Source organism: Cataglyphis hispanica, chromosome 7 (assembly GCF_021464435.1).
Source record: "Cataglyphis hispanica isolate Lineage 1 chromosome 7, ULB_Chis1_1.0, whole genome shotgun sequence".
Lineage (NCBI taxonomy): Eukaryota > Metazoa > Arthropoda > Insecta > Hymenoptera > Formicidae > Cataglyphis > Cataglyphis hispanica.
In genome coordinates, this window is record NC_065960.1 from 555,001 (window position 1) to 573,524 (window position 18,524).

The 18,524-nt window shown below is 34.3% G+C and overlaps 1 protein-coding gene across 1 annotated transcript in view; it reads right to left on the reverse strand.

The window, feature by feature from the left end:
* Window positions 1–18,524, reverse strand: part of LOC126850757 (probable multidrug resistance-associated protein lethal(2)03659) — a 209,410-nt gene that overhangs the window by 68,178 nt on the left and 122,708 nt on the right. The window contains 3 exon segments of the mRNA XM_050594052.1: window positions 86–729; window positions 1,088–1,290; window positions 17,580–17,736. Of these exon segments, the coding sequence (XP_050450009.1) occupies window positions 86–729; window positions 1,088–1,290; window positions 17,580–17,736 (1,004 nt within the window).

Genomic DNA, 18,524 nt, shown 5'->3' on the forward strand with positions numbered 1-18,524 from the left:
CTTGTCACAGTAGTGTTACTTGTTAGTATTGTTAGCAATCTATGTCTATTGCTGTTATTATTTTTTTTTGTCTTACAATTTTTACCTTTAGATAGCTGCAAATACAGTTGTTGATAAGATTCCTGCTAACATGCGAGTCCACTGCAGATAGAGGATCGTCTAATAGATAAATATCGGCATCTTTATAAATTCCTCGTGCTAAATTGATTCTGGCGCGCTGGCCACCACTCAGATTTATTCCTCTTTCGCCTACGATAGTATAATCACCCTGAGGGAACGAGTTTATGTCTGATTCCATTTGGCAAACTTTGATTATTTCATTGTAACGTGACTTGTCCATTGTTTGTCCAAACAGAATATTCTGCTTTACAGAAGACGCGAAAATCCATGGTTGCTGACTGATGTAATTTATTCTGCCACGACTTTTGATGCTTCCATTTATCAAAGGCAATTCCTGGAGTATCGCTTGCAACAGACTACTTTTACCCGAACCTACTTGACCAATAATGGCTACGAAGCTACCAGGAAGTACAGTTAAGTTTACATTACGTAACGTATAGTCCTTACCATCACCATGCCATTTAGCGTTAACATTTATCATACGAAGTGCGAACGATTCATTAATCGTCTGGTAGAGGTTCTCTTCTTTTCTTTTAATTATTTCAGTGTGCATCATAAATCTTTGCAAACGTTTAATGCAAACCAATGCCTGTGTCATTTGATGGAGACCTACACGGAACATATTTATTGTTAGATTTATAATTCTTATTTTAATTCTCACAAGGAATTGTCCATCTTCGATTGACTATTCTCCATCTTTAATTATATACATAACATCATAATTATCAATTTCTTAATGTATTTATTAAATAAAGTTACCATTGGTTAAAATCTATAGATAAATAAAATAAAAGTTTGTAGTATGTAGTATGAAAATTTATGAATATATATTCTATTTTTCTGTATTTCATTATTAATTGTTGAAATATTTGTTATGATATTTCCAGTAGTTTTAATATCTACTAAGGAAAATTATGATGTCATTTTTAATAAAAATGTTTATTCTTGGTTTTAACAATAATCTTACCCATTGAAAATCCAAAGATCATTGAGTTTCGCAAGACGTTGTAATATGCTGTTATCAAATACACCTTTTCGGCATTAATATAATTTCCAAATAAGACGTACGCCAATATTGTGATGAAGAGACAGAGTCGTGGTACATAACAATCAAAAGTAAGAGTTAATTGTTTTAAAATAGAATACTTTTTTATTACGCTCATCTCACGCCTGAAAATATCATCAATGACAATTTAATTAAGTATAGCCGTAAGTATAGTTATCAACAAAAACGTTAAAACCATCGTATATTTGTGTATATATATAGGTCGATCAAATATAAACAAACTTTTTGCATAGGAGCAGGATACTTTAATACTTGTTGTTGTAGCAATATGGATTATTGATAGACCCGCTCTAAGTTGCGCGTTTGTGTCTACAATCGTTTATTTAATAATAAACACAATAAACGAACAGAAGTTGTTTGTCTCGATTGTGCAACACATAATTATTAAATTTTTAATGCAAACATATTAACCTATGAAATTTTGTGCAGATTGTGTAAAGTACGTGTAAAGTTTTATAAAAATACATTATCGAAATCTCAAATATGCAAATGGCATAAGTTTCTTGTAAAGATCAAGAAAAAATTGTAAATTTGACTTATGCGCATCGACCAACGAGAAGCATTGCGCCGAGAATGTTCAACAAATTCGCGATTTTATTGAAGACGATCGATGAATAATTGTTCGTGAAATTAGTAAAAGGATTGGTACAATAATATTGGCATCTTTATGAAAGTGTGCAAACAATTAAATATAAATTGCGATTTCAAAAAATCATTGCACGATGGGAGCCTCGAATTTTAAATGTAGATCAGAAGACCGAAATCTCTCAGAAACTTTTGGATCGTCATGCAGCAGAAAGAGATTGCATTTTTGAGTTGCATTCTTATATATAATAGATTTGTTTGAACCTCTTAAAAAAGCTTTAAGGGGGAAAGGTTTCAACAATGATGAAAAATTGAGATGAAAAATTTTGTATGTAATTGACTTCGTATTCGTCCTGCTACTTTTTATGAAGCAGGGATAAAAAAACTGTAACGATGCATCCCTCTATCGTTATCCGGCACGTTGACCAGCCGGAAATCTGCCGCCCGGTGAACACCAGCCGAATAGAAGCAAAAGCGCTTAGAGCCTTTTTTTAAACCTCGATATCATTGAATGGCTGTACGCCGTTATACAACCTCTGATACAACTCTTACCAAAAAACTCGAACGGTGCTAAGCGCGCCCGAATAGCGCCGAGCGCCGCACGCCAAAATATCGCGCCGTTTCCCCCACCACTAGGATAATAAACAACGCGGGTTAATTGGCAAGTATAAAAAGGTTGACAGAAATGATAGATCTTGTTTCAGCACTAGACTGATACCAAATTCTATTCGCTGCTTTAAGAATGAGAGAATATCAAAAATTGATCTCGATTCGTAAAAAGAATAGAGAAAGGAGGTTGATGAGTTCGTAGTCTCCGCCGAGGAGAAGTCTTCACTTGCGCACAGTACAATTGAACACGTTACAATTGCACACTGTGTTATTAGACACATAAAGTTGCGCACCGTTCGATTGGATGTCCCACAACTAACAATACTTTATTGGCGTATTCTAGAGGTAAAATAAAGTCAAAAATTTTAGTACAAAAATTTTGAGGCTGCAATAGTTTTTGAGTTAAAAGCAATTAAAGTTTATCAATCGTGTAAAACTCACGCGCTCATTTCTGTTATTACACTCGTACCAATGTGTCATTTGTTTTTTTTTTTTTCAATTCACGTAAAATCTGTTTTTATTGCACATTTTATTTTATCATTTCCTATGTACAAGTGCATAATAATAGTAATAATATTTATAATTGCAACGTGTCCAATTGTACTGTGCGCAAGTGAGCCGAGCATTCTTGACATTTGTTCCGATTGCGAATCCTTCCGATTCGCGCCATAAATCGAAAGAGAGAAAGAGTTCGCCGCTCTTCTTAAGCATTCTCGAGCATTACAATCTACCATCCGACTATCCCGGCTGTCGAACAAAGGGATCGCGATTTTGCTACCTCGCCGAGCATTCTCGACACCGCTGACCGTCCGAACTCCGCGCATAGACGCATCTCGCCGAAGACATCTGGGAATACGCGACGCGTTATATCTACCGACACTCTACATTGGATGCAATTACGGGGTACTTCTATTCGCGTTATCGCAGCCCACACCGAATATTCGGCATCTATTTATCATATAAATTACACATTTATTGTACGACAAGCCCGCTCATCCGCGCTTGTCCGATCTCGCGCCGACCATTCGCCGCGTATCGATTCTCGCGCGCTCGATTATCATAGTGACTCCGCAGCCCGTACTATCGCGCGCCCCACGCCATGCGTCATATTACTTTCGTGCACTCGCCTAACTCGCGCGCCGTAACAGCACGATATTAAACGATTGATATAAAACTGACCATTGCTAACAGAGGCAAATAAACGACATATTCTGTTCTTCATCTTATCTCACCCTTCATGAATTCTGATCCCGATTGCGTTTTCCGCGCACCGAACAGCTCGTGAAGCGGCCCGTTATAAAACTGACAATGCAGTGGCAAAAATATGTGAATATTAGTTGATGCTATATAGGAAAATAATTTTGTGCTAGTTTTCAAGAATATTAATTAAATAATAATTTTTGAAAGTAAAGTCTCGCTTATTTGATCCATCTTAGTACATATTGCACACATATATGTATACATATGTATACATACATACAGGGTAGAGAAAAAGTCCTGGATCTTTGAAATATCTCGGGAGGAATGAGATGTAGAAAAAAATGTTTCAGACAAAAGTTCTATGGCTTAAAGTGGGGCATTTGATGGTGACTTTGACTTTGACCTAGAGGTCAAATTTAGAGATCATTTCAAAGTCAACTTAAAATTTTTAAATAGAAACCCATATTTTTAACTCCGGAAATGAAAAGAATGGAAAATTTTATGTTTGTGGTCATGTTACAAGAAAAATTTTTTTCTAGGGGTCATTTAAAGGTCAAATTAATTTTTAGATGAAAAATTCTTGAGGAAAACATTTTAGAAAAAAATGTTAAATAAATACGAAAATACGTAGGGTTCAAGTGAGCCACTTAATAGTGACTTTGACTTTGATGTAAGAAAGTCTGAAACTTTGAAGTCACAATGATCATGATGAGCAATCCAGCCAATCAAGGCAGGATTAACGGACAATCCAGCCAATCAAGACAAGATCAACGAACAATCCAGCTAGTCAAGGCAAAATCACCGAACAATCCAGCCAGTCAAGGTAAGCTCAAAGAACAATATTGTGAGCCAATTTCTTTTTAACCTTACGACTTTTGTATATACAGGGTGTCCGACATGTAACTGACCGGATGAAAAGTGGAGATGGACCAAACTGAGTCGAAAAATCCTGAACCATTTTTTTGTATAACGTTTAATAAAAGAAATATTATTGAGTAAGATCTAGCCAATCATCGCCGACTTTTAGCTGGATGCACATCAATGAGCCGCGCGCCTAGCATGTGTGCGTGAACGCTCAGCTGTTTATAGCATCTCACTGACGTGCGTCTCGCTAAAGATCGGCGATGATTGGCCAGACTTTATTCAATAATAACTCTCTTATTAAGCTTATAAAAAAATGGTACAGGAATTTTCTCCTCAGTTTTATCTGCTTTATCTGTATACGACGGGTGATGCGATTGACGCCGGACACCCTGTATTTAAATATATATATATATGTTGTTGCATCCCTGGATTGTGCCCGTCTCCAAGCGTATCGCCGGGAGTTTGTTGATAAACAACGGCAGACATCTTGTGTTTTGAGCCGCCATCTTAGTTTTGTGACGGATGTCAATCCGCGCGGATGCGTTTGTGATTAAAGCAATATTTTCTGTTCTCAGTTTATATAGTTCTGTTGATATTAAAGTTCTTGTTCTTTTATAATTAAGTGTTCTTTACTTCGTGTTCTTACCTTCGTAGTTCGCGAGTGCCGGTTGTGTCATGCGCGATTCGATTTATCTCGAAATCGTTGGATGCAACATTTTGGTTGCTCGTCCGGGATAGAGCTAGTCAACATACCATTGGAAAGAGCATACAACGAGTTATGGAGACAAGAACTGAGCAACGAGATCTTACATCTGGAGTCATGACGCGGAAAAGATGCCGAACTGCGACTCTGCTATTTCAGATTCGGAAGCTACAACATCAGGGCCGACATTAGAGGCGATCACACTCCAATCTGTGTTGAGGGAAATCCGGCAGTTAAGTATGACTGCAGCAGCAAGCTGGTTATGAGGCGCAGTTGCATCAGCGTGAAGAAATACTTCGTGGAATGAAGGAGAGGATACGGCAGCTGGATAACATCAATAACCAGCTAAGTAATTCTTATCATAGAGAGGAGCATACTGAGCGCGGAAATTTTAATAATGTCAATAATGATTTGCGTACTGAGCTTGGAAATTTAAATTTTAATGAATGTGGTTATAGAAAGAAAGAATTTTGAAAAGAATAAATCTTTTAATAAAGTTCGAAGGAATTTTGTGCAAAAGAAAGAATGTTGGCAATGTGGAGCACAGGGACACTTTCGGTTGTCCCGGAATGTCCCGCTTTGAAAGCGAGGAAAATAGAGATTAGTCGAGCTTTTCAGGGCAAGTTCGGCTAACAAAGTTAATGCCCCAAACATAATTTTTAAATGTTCTTTGATAAATAAAACAAAGAAAGATCTTTTTAGTTATAAGGGGAAAATAGATGGAGAATTTTATATGTTCAAAATTAATATGGGTTCCGATATATCGATTTTAAATGAGAGATTAGTCAAGGGACTTAGTCGGAAAGTTGAGGAAAACTATTGCAGTTTAAAGAATCCGACAGGGGAGATGGTAGTAATTTGTAGTAACTGATGGTTGTAAAAGTAGGATTGAGAAAATATTCCTTGGACGTTCCTCTGTTAGTAGTTAAAATTTCGGACTATTCTAGGGACTGATTTCCTTGAGATGATCAATTTAGAAAAAGTTTTTGAATCTAATTTTGGAAATTTTGTGCAACAGGATTCTAGGGAACTTTCTTGTTCTCGAATAGAATCAACAAAAAAGGTTCCTAATTTCTTAAAGAAACTTTTTGAGGAAAATTTAGAAAATTTGGATTCTGAACAGAAAAGTGTTTTTACTGAGTTCTTAAATGAATTTCAAGATGTATTTTTGAAAGATATTACTGCAGGGAATTGTGAAGTTATGGAACACATTATTAAAATTAAAGATTCTGTTCCTATTAAACAAGCTCCCCGTCGAATTCCTATACATCTAAGAAGAAAGATGGATCAGATTATTCAGGAGATAAAGTTACAAGGTGTGATAGAACAATCTCAGAATCCGTGAGTTTTTCCTGTGATATTAGTAAAGAAAAAGGATGGTTCATTAAGATTTTGTATTGATTACAGGAAATTAAATGCTGTTACAGTTAAGGATTCTTATTCACTACCACGCATTGAAAATATCGAATCGTTTGTCGGGAATTATTGGTTTTTCACTCTGGATTTGAAAAGCGGGTATTGGCAGATAAAGGTTCGATCTGAAGATAGGAAGAAAACAGCATTTTCCATAATAAATGGATTGCTGCAGTTTACTGTGATGCCATACGGCTTGTGTAATGCTCCAGCGACTTTTGACCGGTTAATGGAAAAAGTTTTACGGAAAATTTTGTTTAAAATTTGCTTAATTTACTTAAATGATGTTATTGTTTTTAGCAAAACGTTTGAGGATATGATGGCAAATCTGAGGACAGTTTTTCTTCGTTTCCGTTCAAATAATTTGAAAATTAATCCAAAGAAGTATTTTCTTTTAGGAAAACAGGTGAAGTATCTTGGCCGTGTTGTTTCTGAAATGAGAATTATTAAGGATCCCCAAAAAGTTTCTACCATAAAGAATTGGCCTATTCCTCGAACTAAGAGACTGCGAAGTTTTCTAGAATTTTGTTCGTACTATAGAAAATTTGTAAAAGGATTTTCATTAATAGCAAAACCTTTGTTGATTGAAAGTCAGGTTAAAATAGAATGGACTTAGGTTTATCAAAAAGTTAAAACGGAAGTTAAGTTCTTCGCCAATTTCATATTTTCTCACAAAGCAAGATAGTCTACTGAAATTAGTCAAAAATAGGGTCAAACTACGGAATAATTCATATAAAAGCATATAATGTTTTTTTAGCTATGTTTTGATGTCCTGAATAAAGTCTCAAAAGTCCCCAGCGTGAAAGTGTACGCTAAGCATTTGGCAACAATTTAAAGGGCTACAATTCTGCTCCAAAATGAATTTTCGTGAATATCTCGATTCCTATCAAATTTACGAAAAAAACATGTCGTATGAAATAGAAAGCTAAGAAAATTCTCTAGAATTCTCTAGAAAAAACATAGAGAGTCATTTTTTCGTATAAGCAACGTTTCCATAATAAACACTAGTGAAAAGTCATAAAAAACACAATATTCCATTTTTAGTCATTTTCATTATACTAAGACATAAAATTAAAAAAAAAAATTATTAATTTTATTTTCAAAAATTTATTGTCTCATGTTTATGGCAGTATTATAAAATTATTCATTTTCTGATTCTTCTTTTATAAATTCATCGAGACATTGTTCAAGAAAATCTATAGAATGTATATCAGAGTCTTGAATTTCTGTATCAGTCACTGGTTCTGTCTCTGACGAATTTTCTTCGATTGGCTCAGCATTCAAGCAAGATTGTCCATGATAATTACCACAAACTGGTGAGCAATTAAACCCCAATCTTCGAAATGTACATAATAGTCTGCAGCCTTTTGTACAATTGCAAAATATCATGTTTAAAAGGCAATCAGGTGCAGGAAGTTGAGATGTTTTTTTCGGCCACAATATATTATCTTTCAATGCCCCTAGTCTTCAGGATTCAATTCATTTTCTAATCATTTTTGTACTTGGTAATAGACACGAAATAAATGCTGTTGAGCTGCATCAAAAGTTGGTGGTAATAAATTTTATTTGACTGGTTTTCCTCTGCTTACAGATTTAATGAAACAGGAATACCGATGATTATTATTGAATCTTCTTCAACTAGAGCACTATAACTTGCGAGGAAAAATTTTATTCCGTTTGAAGAAATCAAGTCATGAGAAATATCAATTTGATTGAAAATTTTAACTGCATTCTGCAAGTCCAGTCGTTTCTTTATTAGTTTTAAAGATGCTGTTTTGCTTTTATAAAAAAGAGCAGACGTTGTATCACATCCAGAAAATGCGTGCAAAAATAGTATGTGATCTCGAATATTTTTATACTGATCAAAGCTTCGTGAAGAATAAATTTTTTGTTTAACCTTTCCTTTGCCTGGTTTGAGGAGAAAAATTTCTTTATTAATAGGTGTTCGAGCAGTCAAAATTACGAGAAGATCCATATCTTCCCCAATAACAACCGTGGTGTTTTTATACGACTCCTCAATGGCTGTTTCAATTATCAAAACATCAGCATCATCTTGAGCATGTTTAACAATTAAATTATTTGCTTCAAACTTTTCTGTCAACATCGAGATCAATCTGGATTTATTTTTGTTGTTGGAAAGAAGATTGTCTTGGCTCACTTGGCAACCATTTCCTTAAAGTATATATCAACAGATGATGATTTTGTGGATCGGCGAAGTTGCTCCATAGCCTTCACACTGTTGCTAATATTGTCATAACCATCAAAAACAATAATCAATTTCGAGCTAAAGTGATTTTGAACGTAATGAATATATTTTTAGCAAATTGCATCATAAGTTTCATCTTGATGCCATACAATACGGTGCAAGAGAAATCCTCCGTCAATGACAAATGTGGCATTTTGAAAATCTGGCTTAAATTTTAGTGGCTCGAAATTATCATAAAAAATGACTTATTTGTTTTGCGCATACGAGCCTCGTCAAAAAGTGACACAGGATACGGAGCCAACTCATATTCCAAATAGGTGCGAAGCTTTTCATTTTTTCTTTTCATGACACTTATCCTTTGAAACAATAATAATGGATCAATAGCTGTTACTTACTCATGAACTTTAACATTACTACTGACAATTAACAGTGGAAGTACTCTATCAGCACATCGAAATTTAATGTCATTGAAATTGTTGCCTATTTTTTGCTCCATTCCGGCGGTTCCAATTTTACAAGCATCATGGCAGTTTATTTTTTCATCTCCAGTAACCCCTGTTGCAATCGACATAATTTTTTTACAATGGAAAAAGGATTATGAGAATTAAACCAATCTAATTTGTGTACATCTTCAACATTTCTCTTTATGCGAGATTCCCTTGCCTCAACAAGCTGTTCTCCAGAATGGAAAGAAAGTCCACAAAATTTCTCGAGTTCTTCGCTGATGTTACTCACAGTCACTAGACCATAAACCCATTTATTCAAGACACTTTCGCTTGTACTTCTACCTCGAGTAAAGCCTTCTCTTGATTTTGACGATTTCATGAGAGTTTGTTCAATTATCATGTCGCTCCATGTTCCACAAAAATATTTATCTGAATGTTTAAGTGAGAAAAAGTCATTAGTAAATTTCTGAAAAACTACATTGTCCATTGAATTTTCTAATTTTCCATATTTTGCATTTACAAAGGTGCAAATTTTGCATAAAGAAAATGCCTAGACGCGTGAAAATATGGAAGCATTTTTTTAATACAAGTTAAATACTCCTCCCAATCTCCCATCTTTTCTGCTCGTATGAATTCTTTTGCAATCGTAATTATCTCAAAGTATTGCATCCACAGTTGTGCGGTGGGCTCTCTTTTTTTATTTTGGCAATTTTTTTCATTGAATAATAATTTTAATTCTTTAATGTCACTCGATGCTTCAACATCTTCAAATGATTTTTCATACAAGTTTTATAAAGAGATAAAGTTCAAATTTCTTTTTTTGTTCCTCATCAAATGTTATTTCCTTCAAAATGATTTGAGACAGAACTTGGTAAAGTGTGAGCCCTGACAGCTCTCGAATATGCATGACCCAATATTTTATCCACAGAATTTGGAGCAAAAATAATACTCAATACTTCGTTCAGGCCACTTCCAGCCATTATATATTCAATGCTTCCATGACATTAGTAAATGAAAGCCTCCAAGTCTCACGATTATTTTGCACAACTCAGCATTTTCAATTAATGTTGCAATAATTTTTCTTGCTTTAAAATAAAGTGGTTGGTCTAACGTAATGATACATGTTATATGGCCATGCTTCTTTCCATCTTCTAGAATATACAGTAAAGTTGTGTACAGAGTGTTGTAATTACTTGCAGGTTGATGAATGAATGGTAGAAAAATTAACCGTGACTTGGTGTGTGCTTTTTCCTTTGTTAAATTCTCCATAAACTCACTCCAGCCTGGTATGTCTGGTGAATTCCACTTTGCATATATCCACAATTGAGAGCGAAAGTTATAGCGAGCGTGCGAGCGAGCGTGCTTCAAAAGAGACAAGCGCGAAGTGAGACGGCCGACGGACGACGACACCCGCGAGTATCGAGACGCGCTCGATTTTAAGATGAATAGAATCTTAAATCTTTGCTTTATCGTTCGTACGCGAGATACGATTGTAATTCGCACGCGGCGGATGAACAGCGATAAAACGTCTGTCTCGGAATAACTCCGGTAGTCACACAACGGCACTGTAATATGTCTATTTCACTAAACGAGATCGACTCTTTATTTCACTCGAGTAGCGTACACGCGTCAAAAGTACTCTGAGCGGAATGCGCCGCGCTCGGTTGGCGGCTTACCTTTATACTGTTATCGCCTTCTCGAAGGATCCAGAAGGTCCCCGAAATTTAGTCATTTCCGCCGACAGTTTTTAGGTGACTTGTTTGTCGCGATTTTACCTTGGATCCTTCGAGAAGGGCGACGATGTTTGTTGTTGCCGCGCGCTTTCGCTCGGTCGCCGAAAACGCTACCTCGCATCGCGCGCGCGGCGATGACGCGGTCGCGCGGCAACAAAAAATGCGAAGTTCGAGATCGTTGCAATCTCGAACAACAATACATCAGAATTTTGAAGCTTTGACATCATTTCATCCACCAGTAGTTTTATATTTACAATTTAGTAGTTTTATATACACAATTATATTTTTTAATTCTTGTATACTACGATTGTCATAAATTTTGAGGGGAATACGAGCAAGACTAGCCATTTCACTTTTGCTTGGCATTTTCGGTAATCTAAAAATTTGCTGATCGTCATTAATTTTGTCATGGGGAGTGATTATTTTAATCATTCCTATTAAATGAAATGTATTACAACCGTCAAGAGAAGCGACATTGTGATTTGCGTCGTCACAAACATATTGCAAGAAACATATATCTTCTGATGGAGTAATTGAAGACAGAGGATGAAATAAATTTGATGCATCATACAATAATGTCTCTTTATATGATGCACATACACCTAAGGATAAAACATCAACTAAACGTTCAGACGCATATTGATGGTGAAAATAAACAGCCAAGCTGCAGAGGAGATTGAAAAGATCGAGGACGAAGTGCAGCCATAATTATATGATAAATAGTCATACATATCCTTTTCATTGGCTCTACCTTTTTTTTTATTTTTATGAAAAGTTCTTCGACAAAAAAATTAAAGATTCAGGAATGTATTCATTTATATAAAAACAAACTTGTGTTGGATGGATAAAAATCAGTTTCACAAGTTTTAGTACGTACATCCTGACGTAAAATTTCAGCAGCTGTACCAAAAATTCTGCGTCGTTCTGCTTCTGGATTGTCTTTTTTTTATACTCAGCTTGATTTAAAATATTCAAATGCATCTCTCGAAATGAAACAATCGTAAATCCTGCTTTTTACTAGTGATAATAATTTTGTCTTCATACTTCTCTTCAAGTTTTTTTTTGATAGTTTTGTCGTCAGGTATATAATCTGTCACGATGCTTTTCAACTCAGTCAATGTGAATTGAGAGTCTTCATTGTTTTCAATAAAAAAAAAGATTTTCTCTATAGCTGTTGATACATTTTCGATTACAGGACGATCTACTTTTTTTCCCTGTGAGACTGGCGAATTAAATTTAGTTAAACAGTTTTGATGATACTTAGCTTCAGTTGCAACTAAATCTGTATCAAACGTAACACGTTTTTTAACAACTTTTGTCCAGTCATCTCCTCTAGTCTCAACTATTTTTTCAATATTTTCCTTAAAACCAAAAGTTGATACATGGCAAACTTTCACACGAAGTTCTTGCCGTTTTTTATTCTCTTTTTCTTCGTCAGCTTGCTTTCCGCAAATAAAACAACAGTTTTTAAAATCAAAACTTGGTTGGCTTGACCTCATTCTTTTCTTCAAAAGACTCAACGAAGCTGCAGCCTCCTCGTTTTCATGTTTTTTTTATACGCTTTGATACTTGATGAATGAGTAGACTCTTTTTGACATTAGACATGGACTGTGCATGATGTCAATTGACACAATTGTTCGTGTTTTCCATCACCTCTTTCAACACTGGCATCAATTAACTTGTCTAATCCACGCTCAATCTCGACAGTAGGATCAGCGCCAAGCAATTGATCACAAATAAAACAACTTTCACTCATTTTTCATAAAATCACATTGGTTAATAGGACTACAAAACACGTTCATATTATCATACACTGGCTTACACAATACTGCTGAATTTTTCTTTCGCGGCTGTTCTTTCAAGTTATAAAATACGCAAATATAGACCAGTATAAACCTTAACCGACGGCATCCGGTGAGGCATTCTCCCCGGGCGCGAAACAAAAGGGAGAAGCAGATGTTTAATCCGATTCCCTACTGAGAATATGATCTGTGTAACAATTTTAACGTTCCTATATTCATGCACAGGTATAAGAAACGCATATTTAACGCGAAGTATTAATACCCTAGTATAATTGTTTTTTTTTTAAATGTTATCTCTTAGTATAATGAAAATGGCTAAAAATGGAATATTGTATTTTTTATGATTTTTCACTCGTGTTTATTATGGAAACGATTGCTTATACGAAAAAATGACCCTGTATGTTTTTTCTAGAGAATTTTTTTAGCTTTCTATTTCATATGACATTTTTTCGTAAATTTGATAGGAATCAAGATATTCATGAAAATTTATTTTGGAGCAGAATTTTAGCTCTTTAAATTATTGCCAAATGCTTAGCATATACTTCCATGCTGGAAGCTTTTGAGACTTTCAGGATACCAAAACATAGCTAAAAAACACTATATGCTTTTATATGAATTATTCCGAAGTAAAATTCTAATTTTAGTGAACTAAGGGGAGTTTATTGTTGATATTGACGCTTCAAATCGTGGAATAAGGACAGTATTATCACAAAATCAAGAAGGCACTGAAAAAGTTATTGCTTATTTTAGCAAATCTTGAGCAGGATAGGAATTATTGTATGACGCGTCGAGAATTATTGGCCATTCTAGAATCGATAAAATCTTTTCATCATTATTTATCTTTTTTTTAGCTGGTAATTTTTACTACAATCTTAAACAACTGTTTAAATAAGAAATACATTTACAAAGGTTTAAATGAACATATGTTGAGACACAAATCATTATTCACTCAACTGTATTGTTATATGTATTCACATAATACAAATTACTAGATCAAGTCCTGGGATTTACACTTTTTAAGGCATCTTATGTCTGATTTAGTATTAAGTAGCTGCGTTGCCTCTTTGTTTATATGTTGTTTGAGCCGTGTTTCATGTTGTTTTGCGTAGTCTTTCATCATTATTTTAGTGACAAACTGAATATCCAATTCCAAGTGGAGGTCATCAATTCGTTGATATCAGCCAATTTGAGTCTTTTGTACAGTCCCATAGCTGTATTCCGTACGTTCAGATTGGTCTAATAATTGTTTTATATATAAGGATTTTATTGTGTAAATTTAGTTGTGATCTGCGTCCAATTAACCAATACATTTGGTGGGTCTTTAATCGAATTTGTTCAACTTTCTTGTGTACATAATGCTTTCATGTCAACCAAGTATCAGTTGCATCCCTAAATATTTTACTGAGTCCGTCTGTGGTATTATCTGATTGTTTATATAGATACTATGGTCTGCTTCAATTCGTCGCAATGCTCAGATGTTTTATTCATCTTCATATCATTATCAATTATTCGTGCAATTTTTATTGGTGAAACATGTTTAAATCCTTTATTGTCCTTGTAGGTTATTGTGGGTAGTACCTTGGTTTCAATATCATGCGATTGAAATATTCTAGCCAGGTGCTTGGCGAATAACTCCGCTTTTTCCTCATCTCTCCGTATCCATTCGCCAGTTTCATTCTTGAACGGAGGAATCCTAGCTATAGGTTGTTTGAATTTGCTGGTCGCTTTCCATAATGAGTAATCAGCCTCTGCTTCTGCGAAGAGTCCTTCCACGTACGTCTCAAAGCTTTTGTTTTTGTTTTCTTTGATTAGTTTATTCAACTGATTGCTGATACGATTAAAAATTTTGTTATCTTCTGAATGCCTTGAATGCTGCCAGATTCTTCTTGCTCTCTTTCTTTCGTTGATCATTTCTTTGATTTCAAGCAGATAACAGATATTTTGGACCAATTGGTTCTTAGGTATTGGTGTTGATGTTCTTGCGGCGTTGCGTATTGCTTCTACAAAACTTTCCGCTTGACCATCCAATTTTGGTAGTTTTAAATCTTATTTTTAAGTTTATTTGTTTGTCCAGTTCCTCTCTAAATTTATCCCAATTTGTATACTTATTAGTAATAGTGAGTTTCTTTGTTTTGGAAATTACTATAGTACTAACAGTCATTAATACGGGCGTGTGGTCAGATGTAATCGTCTACATTATCTATTTGAATATAATTAGATGAGATACCTTTCATTATAAAAAAGTCTAAGAAGTCAGGTACTCTGCCTATATCCGTAGGCTAGTAGGTTAGCGCAACTCATCGCAACTCACCTATGCGATGAGTGGAATTCACTAGCACAGTTGATAAATGCTTCATGCAGTGCCCTTCCCTTTGGAGTGATAAATCTGGAGCCCAATATCGTGTGTTTTGCATTAAAATCACCTCCCAGTATATATCTTGGTCCTAATTTTTTGAGGACCAAATTGCTCCCTTCAAATTGCTCCCTTTTTATGTTGTGACGGGATAGACAATATGCGGTCGCTATATTAATTTCCACGTTATTTCGTTGAACTGTGTAATCACTGTTGCCTATATATAGTCTTTTCTGATTTCTTCATGTTGAAAGTGTTTGATATTGTTCTTGATAATAATAGCTGATCCTGCATGCGCTCTTCCGCTAGGATGTAATGTGAGGTATGTAGTATATTTTGGGATCTTTAAGTAGTTTTTGGGTGTAAAATGTGTTTCGGATATTAGCGTTATATTCACTTTTATATGATCTAAAAACGTTTTAAATTCTTTTAATCGTAGTAACAAGCTGTTGGCATTCCAGGTAATGATTCTAAGGGTCATGTCAGTCATTTTTATTATTGTTTTTGTAGTTTGCGATATCCTCTCTTCTAAGAATTCCAGTCTTCTCTCTGTGTTACTAGTTTTTTGTTGTATACTTTGTAAAATCTCCCAACTATCTTGAATAGAAGGTTTGTTCCGCTTGGCCACTGTTATTTGACTATTAGAAGATTGTTTTGGTTTATTCTCGACCACTTTGGCATAATATTTGTCAGGAGTGACTTTTTCTGCGGATTCCCATGTTCTCTGCTTGATTCTTTGTGTTACGGTTTTTAGTAATTGTTTCAGCTCTATTTTAGCCTTACAAGCTGGACTCTTTCCAGTTTACTGTGTTTTCTCCACAGTTAGCGCACCTGCATGCTGCTTTTTTAATTTCTTACACTCCCTACTGTGATGGTTTTCTCCACACTTTACACATTTTGCCTGTTTTTGACAGTAATTTTGCGTATGTCCAAAACATTGGTAATTTTTACACTGCGGAATTTCGTTCTTTTTATAGGAGTTCTACCTTAATTTTACAGTGAAGTATTTGGTTTAATTCATATGCTTCTTTGTTGTTAGATTTAGGGATCAGGTTGAAAGAAAAGAGGAAGCACAACTTTTGCTGGCGCTCCGTTAATCTTTTTTTTAATAATAATATTCGTTACTCGAGTTGCCTCATGCCCCAGTTTCTGTAGCTCTTCTTTAATGTGCTACGTTAGCCCATAACGGACTTGTTGTTTATACTTTTGCTCTTTCGAATAGTAGAGTGATAATCTTCGTTGTCTGAAGTGTGTCATCATTATTTATATAGAAAGAAATTTCTAATACGAACAAACTACAGTTCTTTTCGATGGTTAATGTTCTTCAAGGAATTAGATGATTAGTTAGCTCGGTGGTTGAAAAGATTGTAGCAGTATAAATTTGAGATTATTCGAAAGGGGCGATTTCATCAGAATGCTGATAGTTTATCGAGACGACCTTGCTTAAAGAAAGAATGCGCTTGTTGTGATAAAGTGGAGTCGAAAGAAAATTTGGTTGCTAGGATAGTCTTTGGGAAAGATAATTTGGAGGAATGGAGAAAAAAGTTGTTGGAAGATCCTATTATTGCAATTTTTATTCGGGCAAAAGCGTCGGAAAAGCGTTTTTTTCGACAGGAAATCATTCTTCAGGATATTTCGGCGAAAATTTATTTTACAGGATGGAGTTTTGTTTAAAAAATGGGAGGCTCCGAATTTGAAATCTATTGTTTTACAGATCGTTGTTCCTAGAAAAAGCATCAATCAGATATTGGAAATGGCCCACGATTCCGATGGACATTTTAGAATGAATAAAACGTTGAAAAAAACTCGAAAACGTTTTTATTGGACAACAAATGCGCCATCTCTTTAAAAACCTTCGACTCAAACTCTTCGACTCAAACTCTTCTCCTGATCGATGTGAACTTCCAAAGGAACAGCATGACGAGAAACAAACTGATTCACAAAAGCTTTTGCCAAGGTATTTACTCAAATATTCTTTAATGGAAGTGTTTTAAATTTCATAAAACAATCAATTACAACTAATAAATATTGATTTCCTGACGAAGTAGTAGAAAGAGGACCAAGCACATCCATTTGAACCCTATCAAATGAAGCTCTTACATTATAAATCTGTAACGGAGAATTCCCTTTTCCAGATGGGCTTCTCTTTTCTATGCAAACTTTACAAGAACGGCATCAATCTTCTATATCATGCTTGCATTGATATCTATATATATAGGCTTTAGTGGCGATTCAAGATCAGTTAAATATATCATAAAACTCAAATGCTGCTTAATATATTAAATTGAAAAAGTATGCAATATATATACAGGGTGTCTGATAATAATCGTCTCACTCATAATGTGCAGATGGAGTGGATTTAACTAAGCAGGAAAGATCTTTACTATTCTTTGGAAAACGTTTAAAAATTTTTATGATATATTTAATTGATCTTGAACGCCATTGTTCAAATCAAATTTAATATATTTAATGTACTTACTTTCTCGCTTTTTCCATGAGATTATAAAAAGGAATTTCCCAAACATACATTTTAATTACTTGTAATCCAGTGATTATTTGATTCATCAATCTGAGTCTATCATCTGATCTTTCTGCTACTTTAAGTGTTAAAGGTGTGATTTTTTTTGCTAAAAACGCTGAAATGATATACACCATTTAATATACTTATGCTATTTAATAATATGACATTTGTTCACCAAATAAAAGAAAAAGTTGCTAAAAAAATGATAGGATATTATTTTCAATAATAAAATATTATTACAAATATGAATTAACTATAAATGTTTTATAAGTTGATATTAAGAAATGTGCCAAGCGTGAAGGTGATTAATTTATTAAATTAAACGCAAATTTTTGAAGAATAATTACATAACAGAAATGCATACAAAGTCATTCGCAAACACGCAAATTCGCAAATTTTATTAATATTTTATTATAAAAGTATGAAAGTATAGAATATTTAAAATGATAAATACAATATAAGAAAATTTATACTAAATTACTTACAAAAACATTTCATTTTTATTAAAAAACAGACAAAATTTAGCCAGCTATAATTTTGTTAAAAATAAACGAAATTCAGATCCAGAAAAGAGTTTAAAATCTTTACGTTCGAAAAGTAAGTATTCTTTTTCAGTTTTTGTAAATTTGGAAATTTTTATATAAGAAAAATACTTTTTATAGAAAAGTACAAGCTGGACAAAATGGGAAATTTTCTTCTCATTTTTTTGTCAGTCTGTCACATGCCTAAAAAAATCTGTGTTTTCGACTTTCTGATGTGGGAGCTTAAAATTTTTTATACAAAATCTTTTCTTTTTAATTTTTTTAAGATTATTTATTACTGACTCATTGCCGATTAAATAAAAAAATAAACATTTTAATATTGTTCACAACTCCATTAAAAATCGTCGTACCACAAATTCAA